Raw genomic sequence first — 9,492 nt, 5'->3', positions numbered from 1 at the left:
TGGATGAGTGAATGGTCTGAAGAAGATGAATGGATAGAAGGTTGGATGGAATGTGCCTTATATTCTTGTTAAGAGAGACACTGATACAGCTCTCTGAGAGTAGTTGACACAGGTGTAGGCCTAATCAATTTAACTGGCTAGTCTTAAGAGAGCCAGAGTAGGCCTACTCTTAAAGCCTGAGACAGAGTAAATAATTTAAAAGTTGAATGTAGATAGTCTAATTAATGTTGATAGACAGAGAGTTTAATGGATGTTGATAGACAGATTGTTTAATAGATGTGATAGACAGTTTAATGGGTGGATGAGTGAATGGTCTGAAGAAGATGAATGGATAGAATGTTGGATGGAATGTGCCTTATATTCTTGTAGAATGGAGAGACACAGCTCTCTACTGAGAGTAGTGGATACAGATACAGGTGTAATCAATTTAACTGGCTAGTCTTAAGAGAGCCAGCCTGAGACAGAGTAGATTGTTTAAAAGTTCAATGTAGAGCGTCTAATTGATGTTGTTGATAGGCAGACTGTTTAGAATGGGTGGATGAGTGAATGGTTTGAAGAAGATGAATGGATATAAAGTTGGATGGAATTAGGAGGACTTATTTTGATACTGTTGTGCGCAGAGGATACAGGGGAACAGAATATGTAGTCTTCAGAGAGGAGCCTGAGAGAAACTGACAGTTGGTGCCCAGGTGGCTGACCAGCTGGGGTAACATTCTAATTGCTGCCGTGATGTCATAATGAGCAATGTTAAGTCTATGGGGAAATTGTTAATAGTTTTTATCTAATAGTTCAAAAAGTATAAAAGTGACAAAGTTGAAAAGTCATAGCACACCTGTCCTAAGTAAGACCTACGTAACAAAGTTTGAATGAAGTTTCTACGTTAAATGGTTCAAGCTCAATTGCGTGCGTTAGAAGAAGAAGTGGAATAATAAAAAGCCTAGGAAGAACAGTACAGTGCATTTTCATGCACTGTAATAAGAAGCCTAGGAAGAACAGTACAGTGCATTTTCATGCACTGTAATAAAAAGCCTAGGAAGAACAGTACAGTGCATTTTCATGCACTGTAACTAGAGAATGTAATTCCAAGGAAATTACGAGTGCATGAAAATGCAAAAATGTACAGATAAATCATGTTGATATGGTTACTAAGGTGTTGCTAGGGTAGACATGGTGGTTTCATAGTTTTTGAAAGTTGATAGTGCTAAGATAGACAGTTTAAAATTGAATTAGCTAACCTGATTACCAGATTAGCTAACAATGCTAACCATGCTAACTATGCTAACGAGGTTGATTAGCTAACTTAGTTAATGATTTCTAGCAGTTAATGTTAAAAATGCTAATTATGCTAACAATGCTAATTATATTAACAATGCTAACCAGGTTGATTAGCTAACTTAACTGATGATTTCTAGCAGTTATGCTAACAATGCTAACTATGCTAACAATGCTAACCAGGTTGATTAGCTAACTTAGTTAATCATTTCTAGCAGTTATGTTAAAAATGCTAACTATGCTAACCATGCTAACTAGCTAACCTGCTAGTGAGGACTTTTATTTTGAAACATTTGTTGCTAGGGTATCCATGATGGCCACTATCAGAAATAAAGAAGTTACTGTAGTAAAATCATGTTGGTTGCTATGAAAACGGTCATAAACGCTTAATTTGAATGGTTGCTATGTTGGTTGCCAGGTACATGGAGGTCTCATGTAGTTGACTGGAGGCATAGGTGATGATAACTGACAGTTGGAATGGTTGAACAGTTAAATAGTTGAGTATTTTCAATGGTTAAATGATTTAATAGTGTATTATTGCAGTGAGGACTTTTATTTTGAAACAGTTGTGGACAGAGGAAGTATGAAACAGGATCTGTAGTCTTAATGAGATTGTATGCTTAAAGCCTGAGAGAGAGAGAGAGCTGCTGCACCTGGACTGGCCACCTGGCATAAGATTCTAATTGCCCTATTATGATGTCATAATGTAATGTTAAGTCTATGGGGAAATTTTAATAGTTTTTATTTAATAGTTCAAAAAGTATAAAAGTTACAAAGTTGAAAAATACATAGCTGAAGTCACCTAAGTAAGACCTACGCAGAGCAGTTTGAATGAAGTTTCTACGTTAAACGGTTGAAGCTGAATTGCACGCACAAAAAGCGTTAGAAGAAGAATAACTAGAAATGCAATTCCAAGGAATTACCAGTGCATGAAAATGCAAAAAAAGATAGATAATGTAGATATGGTTACTAAGGTGTAGCTAGGGTAAACATGGTGGTTGCGTAGTTTACAGAGAGTTGATAGTGTGAAGGTAGACAGTTTAAAGCTGAAACATTCCAGTTCTAACTTAACTAATGATTTCTATTCATGTTAAAATGTTGATTAGCTAACTTAGCTGATGATTTCTAGCAGTTACGTTAAAAATGCTAATTATGATAGCAATGCTAACTTTACTAACAATGCTAACCAGGTTGATTAGCTAACTTAACCGATGATTTCTAGCAGTAATGCTAAAAATGCTAACTATGCTAACAATGCTAAATTTGCTAACAATGTTAACCAGGTTGATTAGCTAACTTAGTTGATGATTTTTTGCAGTTATGCTAAAAATGCTAACTATGCTAACAATGCTAACCATGCTAACTAGCTAACTTGCTAGTGAGGACTTTTATTTTGAAACATTTGTTGCTAGGGTATCCATGGTGGCCACTATCAAGAAACAAGAAGTTACTGCAGTATAATCATGTTGGTTGCTATGGAAACGGTCATAAACACTTAATTTTAATGGTTGCTATGTTGGTTGCTAGGTACATGGAGGTTTCATGTAGTTGACTGGAGGCATAGTGGATGATAACTGACAGTTGGAATGGTTGAACAGTTCAATAGTTGAGTAGTTTCAATGGTTAAATGATTTAATAGTGTATTATTGCATTGAGGACTTTTATTTTGAAACAGTTGTGGACAGAGGAAACAGTTTAACAGGATATGTGTAGTCTTCTGAGAGACTGTATGCTTAAAGCCAGAGAAACTGACAGTTGGTGCCCAGGTGGCCGGCCACCTGGCGTAAGATTCTAATTGCTGCCGTGATGTCATAATGAGCAATGTTAAGTCTATGGGGGAAATTGTAATAGTTTTTAACTAATAGTTTAAAAAGTATAAAAGTTACAAAGTTGAAAAATACAAAGCCCACATCGCGTAAGTTGACCTACGCGACATAGTTTGAATGGAGTTTCTACGTTAAGCGGTTGAAGCTGATTTGCGTGCGTTAGAAGAAGAATAATAAGAAGAAGAAGAAGAAGAAGAAGAAGAAGACCGAGGAAGAACAGTACAGTGCATTTTCATGCACTGTAATAATCGCCTATAATAATAAGAAGAAACCGGATAACAGTAGAATGCATTTTCATGCACTCTAATAAGAAGACTTGGAATAACAGTACAGTGCATTTTCATGCACTGTAATAATAAGAAGAAGCATAGGAAGAACAGTACAGTGCATTTTCATGCACTGTAATAAGAAGTAGTAGAAGAAGAAGAAGCCTAGGGATAACAGTACAGTGCATTTTCATGCACTGTAATAAGAAGTAGTAGAAGAAGAAGAAGCCTAGGGATAACAGTACAGTGCATTTTCATGCACTGTAATAAGAAGAAGAAGCATAGGAAGAACAGTACAGTGCATTTTCATGCACTGTAATAAGAAGAAGATGCCTAGGAAGAACAGAACAGTGCATTTGCATGCACTGTAATAATACATTTTCAGGTTCATTTTAAAAAGCATGTAATGTTTTACATCGAAATGAACTGTTGGGGGTTTATCTAACTCCAATAATTGTAGTCATTTCCTAACATAAGTGTAATATGATATTTTGTCTCAGACAAAAGCAAGCAACATCAAATCACTATGGGGAATGATCAAATAAGCTGAATAATGTATCAGTACTGTTTTGCTGATGTATTGTGATTTGACTTCCTTTTCCTGGACTGAAGAAAGTCATTGACTGAAACGTCAGCACAGACCCTTGCACTTTTTTGCACCTTTTAGTACATTAGTCTGTAGAGCCCTGGATGCATATTTATAAAAATATATAAAAACGTTTTGAGACATGTCCCTTTGTGTCCAAGTCCTTGCTGACTAATTTGATTTCCTGTTGCTCAGCATCCAGGTCCGTTACGGGGGCGCCTGGTCACAAGTCGCTGGCTACACAGGTGGCATTTTCCATGAGATTGAGCTGTTTGATGGCGAGTTCATCGTTCAAATCTCCGGCAAGTACGCTCACTACATCCAGTCTATTGTGATTGTCACCAACAGGGGGCGCTCCATCACTGCTGGACAGCCATCTGGAACTACCTTCAACATGTACCCCATCCATCCAATGGCCGAGCTCCGATTCCTGAGTGGCCACTACCACGGCGGCCTCACCTCTATCGCCACCCACTGGGCAGTGCTCCCCATGGCCATGAAAGGCCCTTCTGATTAACAAAAGAGGATGACCCACTGCCATGGACCTATAACTGCTTTCCCCTGCAGCTATAGCCTTTTTGACGGAGCTCAGTTAAATTTGTCTCAGGAATACCCAAAGCCTTTTTCCCATATTTTGGAATTTTGAAATGTATACTGTATCATTGTCCCTAGGAATGTGTGGTGTATCTCACATCAAAATGCATGGTTATAACATAGCTAAAATGAATAATATATTAATATTATATACATTGTATGTTATATATTAACATAGGTAAAGTTGAGAAATTGTTCTGTGTAAGCACTTCAGTCTTGCTCTCCACTCTTTCTGTTCCCCAATGACACGATGTAGGTACTGAGGCCATTAGAGGAAAGATACAGCCAGTTTTTAACTAGACCTCCATTTCTTGAGGTCACCGAGTACTGTCGGTATGAGAAAAATAAACCCCAAAAGCAATCAGTTTGCTAGCACGAGCTGCTACAGGGAGCTATGGGGCTACATAACAAACATGCTCCCAGTCTCACTGTGACCTTGAAAAGGAGATCTATGTGAAACCTCAGCGGATGTCTCCTTTAAAGGGATATTCCGCCATTTTTGGAAATACGCTCATTTTCCACCTCCCCTCGAGCAAAACAATCGATATTTACCTTGTTCCCGTTCATCCAGCCATTCTGTGAGTCTGGCGATACAACTTTTAGCTTCAGCCTAGCATAGATCACTGAATCGGATTAGACCATTAGCTTCTCGCCTGCTAGCTTCATGTTTAAAAGTGACTAAGATTTCTGATAATTTTCCCATTTAAAACGTGTCTCCTCTCAAGTTAGAAAGTGCAATAAGACCAACTGAAAATGAAACCTGGCGTTTTTCTAGGCTGATTTGACATGGAACTACACTCTCATCTGGCGTAATAATCAAGGCAACTTGCAAACGTACCATAGGCGCAGTGATATCGTACGCAGCATCTGAAAATAGTCCCCATAGACATCAAGCAGTAGTAGTGCCAGTAGCTGCAAGTTGCCTTGATTATTACGCCAGATGAGAATGTAGTTCCATGTCAAATCAGCCTAGAAAAACGGCAGGGTTCATTTTCAGTTGGTCTTATTGCACTTTCTAACTTGAGAGGACACACGTTTTAAATGGGAAAATTACCAGAAATATTAGTCACTTTTAAACATGAAGCTAGCAGGCGAGAAGCTAATGGTCTAATCCGATTCAATGATCTATGCTAGGCTGAAGCTAAAAGTTGTATCGCCAGACTCACAGAATGGCTGGATGAACGGGAACAAGGTAAATATCGATTGTTTTGCTCGAGGGAAGGTGGAAAATGAGCGTATTTCCACAAATGGCGGAATATCCCTTTAATCTGTCTTCCTTGGATGAGCTGAGATCATACCATGCTCATTCTGTGTGAGAAATATGTACGTCTGTGAAAAACTGTCTTCTGGGAATTTAGTTTTAAAGCATATTGTCAGATTTTTTTTTCAATAGACACTCTTGTTTCCCATATGAATGAATTACTCGTGCCTGTATTGGTATAAACCTACATGCAAAACTGTGGAATTATTAAATTGACATCAGAATATGAAGTGAATCAATTAGGATTAGACTTCAACATAGTCAAGATGTGAAGCGTTTGATTTCAGTAGTAATATCAATCAAATTGCAACTGAGATGTTATTATTATTTAAAAAGTGATTTATTCTCCCTTGTGTGAATTTTAAAATAGAATTACTGAACTATTTAATATGGTGTGAAATCAAAGGCTTTTTAATGCATGTTTAATGTCTTAATATCAATCATAATTTAATACTTTTAATACTATTATTTCATAGCACTTTAGATGTAATTTTCTCAAAAGTTTATTCAAAATACAAAACACTAATTTTGGCAGACTTAAAATGATTAAATTATTAAATTAAAGATGTTGCATCAGAATGAAAGGCATTGATGAGTATGTAAGAGTTGAGGTTGATATGAGAATCGAGGGTGGCCCCTACTGAAGAGGCATCATGGTGGTGTTGCCATGCCTCATATACCCCATATCTTCCTCACTGGCAAAGTGGGCACCGAGGGAGGTGATGCCCACGCTGTTGACTCGCCCGCTGAGGCTCCTCAGCTCGCTGTCACGCTTGGTGCCGTAGTGGCTGAAGGACAGGCCCAGAGGTTGACCCGCGGCCAGGACACGGCCCCTGTTGGTCACAAACTGCAGTAGGTAGATGAAGTTGCCGGGGTTGTACTTCCCCGACACCTGCACGATGGCCTCGCCCTTGGAGAGAGACATCTCCACAAGCTCGGTGGTGTTGCGGCCGACCCGAGGAGTCCAGGCAGAGCCACGCCTCAGCTGAAACCTGATTTTAAAAAAGCTATTAATTGTTTTAGATGACAATGGCCAAACGTGTCTTATATGCAGATATATAGTTTGATCTTTACAAATAAACTTCAAAAAGAGTCATTATTTAATCATTCTGTCAAATCTGACAGCTTACAGTAGTAGACAATTTGTCAGCACATCCTCATAGTTGAAATCAGTTAGTGGAGTGGTTAAGCTCAAATTGTGTTATTTTATAAAGCATCACATTTGGTAGAGAAACTCTGGGTTTGGCCCCAGGGGGCCATGGCGGACAAATAGGAATTTTATTGGATGGAAAAAACTGAAACTAACGACTAATACAGTTTTATATTTTACTATAAATCAATCACACTTGTATGAAGCCCTGCTTGTGGGAAGACATACGCAGGTAAAGACGAGGGAGTTTACCTGTGCAAGTTCACAAAGGTAAGGCCACTTACAAAGGCAACCAGTCATATTGTCCCTATCATTGAATCACCAATGAATCACAATGACATCAATAATGGTAGTAAAATGTTAGGGTGTTTGGGTTCCGTTCCTTGTACCATTGTATATTCCAGTGGGGGTGTTCACCTCATGTATAACCATTATATTTCCTCATACTTATTTCCTCATACTTCCAACATACTTGAAGTTGAAGATATGTATTACATCAAGTTTGTCACTTACAGGAACTTCAAGACATATAATACAGTATTGGGGTTGGGTTGCACCTGATATTCTCAATTTTTAATTACCTTGACCTTGAGTATAATATGTGACGAATAAATAGATGTATGGTAAAATATGTAACTATTTGTTAGTTTCTCATTTCATTCCCTTTCCACCTAACAAACCCCATATTTGTCAGACAATTACAAATATTATTACAACGGCCGCCAAATCTGAGGTGCCTACTATTCTAAATTTTATAAGATCTGAATTTATTTCACTTTGCTTTTAATACAAAGTGATACATGTTTATGCTTAACTACCCCATTAGTACAACATTATGTTTACAGTACATACCCAGTGACCAAGTTGTTATTCCGCTCCCACATCCTAACAGCGGTGATGCGGTCCGTACCGGATGTGGCATACCGGGCTCCGGTGCCGCTGGCAACGGTTTCGGAGAAAGAGTACCGATCCGACCGGCCTGTGACGAGGAAGAGGCAAGATCAAACGTTAGGAAACTTATCACTCGTTGCCACAACAATCCTCATTATCACCCACTTTCCCAGCTCATTTCCCGGCACTGTGCGTAGTTTGACAGCCTTGCTGCCTCAGCGTTGCCAGTCAGCTGCTGCAGTGTCGGGTTCCATGGGCCCAATCCCAATGTCAGGACTCACGGACACACAGACTTTGTTGCGCTCTCGCAAAATTCCTAAGGGCTTAGGGCTGTCCCAATGTCCAATTTCAAGGGGCATGAGGCTTTGAGTTATCGTAATTGATCTCAGGTGCTAAGTGAGTGAGTGTGTGAGGCCACATGGGCTCAGATAGGTATTTTGGGATTGGGACAGCACGAGATCACATGTCCCTTGGTGATGTTTAGGCCTACTAACAAAGACGTTGCTAACACTTGCACCATGCACGTGTGTACGTCGTGCTGTTGTTTACCTTCATTTCCTTATTTTTCTATGATCTCCGCGGTAAAAGTCACAACACTTTGAACTGTGGGTAATTCCCTTAGGTCAAGTCTGCACCAATGCAGACTCACGGAAAGGGCTCGGTAAGTGTGTACTCAAACCCTCACGCCCGTTGTAATTCGACATTGGGACAGCCCTAAGCCCTTACGAATTTCACAAGAACGCGCACCAAAGTCTGTGAGTCTGGACATTGGGATTGGGCCTGTGAGTCTTTAGTCCTTAGTCCTCAGGGCTACCATTGGGATTGGGCCATGGTCTGCTAAGAGATGTGCACTGTTATAGGTACTCACGCTGAGCCCAGGCGGTGGAGCACAGAAGACACAAGGCCAGCAGCGCAAACATGTCTGCAGGAAGACACAACATGACCTTTACAACAATGTTCAAAATGTTCAAAATGTACACATTGTTCATGCAAAGAGAGAGCGTACCAATTGCCTGTTAGCCAGCTGTCCATATGAAAACAAAATAGTGCTATTTGAATATATTACTAGATTTTACCTGTATCACATATGACCTTGAAGCACTGTAATCAAGACAAGTCTTTAAGTAATCTTAACAGTCGTTGGTGTATGTTTAGTAGTCTGAAATGTTTCTTTCTGAAATGAATACTTTGAAAGTAAGCAGCTTTAAAATATCTTGGAATTGTTCTGAAAGGCACTCACCCTCTTTGTATGTGTACAGGGTCCAAGGAGACGTTAGATCTGAGCTTCTGAGTAGGACAGTCTGAATGATGTCTACTTGCCATCGTTCTGCTTATTTATAGTGTTTTCAGTGAATGGTCATAAGGTACAGTTTAGGTTACTCATCTATTGTTCGACTGGAAAATTGCAAAACATGTTCTTTATGAAATGGCAGAAATAAGAAAAGGAACAAACTGTAATTGTGAAATGTTTCCCTCTGTTTGTGACAAGACAATGCCCAGGCTTAGTGGGGATTTTTTTTGCAATTGTGTTTAGTTTAGATACACTTTCCAGAATACAGTTGAAACAATGGCCTACTGACACATGAACTGAGACATACTCCTTATATGTCATCATGCCATTTATGGGGTGGATCTTTATCAGTAGA

General features: G+C 39.2%; 2 protein-coding genes across 2 annotated transcripts; one reads left to right on the top strand and one right to left on the bottom strand.

Annotated features, from left to right (window-relative positions):
• Positions 1-3,917: 3,917 nt before the first annotated feature.
• LOC134062700 (zymogen granule membrane protein 16-like) lies at positions 3,918-4,467 on the top strand. The gene is made up of 2 exons (XM_062518810.1): positions 3,918-3,925; positions 4,146-4,467. The coding sequence occupies exons 1-2, from the start codon at positions 3,918-3,920 to the stop codon at positions 4,465-4,467; spliced, it is 330 nt and encodes a 109-aa protein (XP_062374794.1).
• A 1,819-nt stretch (positions 4,468-6,286) lies between these two features.
• Positions 6,287-9,209, bottom strand: LOC134062517 (zymogen granule membrane protein 16-like). Its single transcript, XM_062518544.1, has 4 exons — positions 9,087-9,209; positions 8,715-8,768; positions 7,808-7,934; positions 6,287-6,797 (listed from the first exon to the last, which is right to left on the bottom strand). Exons 2-4 carry the CDS (start codon positions 8,764-8,766, stop codon positions 6,443-6,445), a joined length of 534 nt encoding a protein of 177 aa, XP_062374528.1. The 5' UTR covers positions 8,767-8,768; positions 9,087-9,209; the 3' UTR covers positions 6,287-6,442.
• Between the last annotated feature and the right edge of the window lie 283 nt (positions 9,210-9,492).

Source organism: Sardina pilchardus, chromosome 17 (assembly GCF_963854185.1).
Source record: "Sardina pilchardus chromosome 17, fSarPil1.1, whole genome shotgun sequence".
NCBI lineage: Eukaryota > Metazoa > Chordata > Actinopteri > Clupeiformes > Clupeidae > Sardina > Sardina pilchardus.
The sequence above is the reverse complement of the archived record's forward strand: the minus strand, read 5'-3'. Positions and strand labels throughout refer to the sequence as shown.

Bases quoted from the DNA above. Each gene is read 5' to 3' on its own strand.
- LOC134062517 (XM_062518544.1), bottom strand. From the start codon at position 8,766: ATGTTTGCGCTGCTGGCCTTGTGTCTTCTGTGCTCCACCGCCTGGGCT. The intron at 7,935-8,714 runs GTGAGTACCTAT...TCCTCGTCACAG, and splicing joins CTCCACCGCCTGGGCTCAGC to GCCGGTCGGATCGGTACTCT. The intron at 6,798-7,807 runs GTATGTACTGTA...TTTTAAAATCAG, and splicing joins AATAACAACTTGGTCACTGG to GTTTCAGCTGAGGCGTGGCT.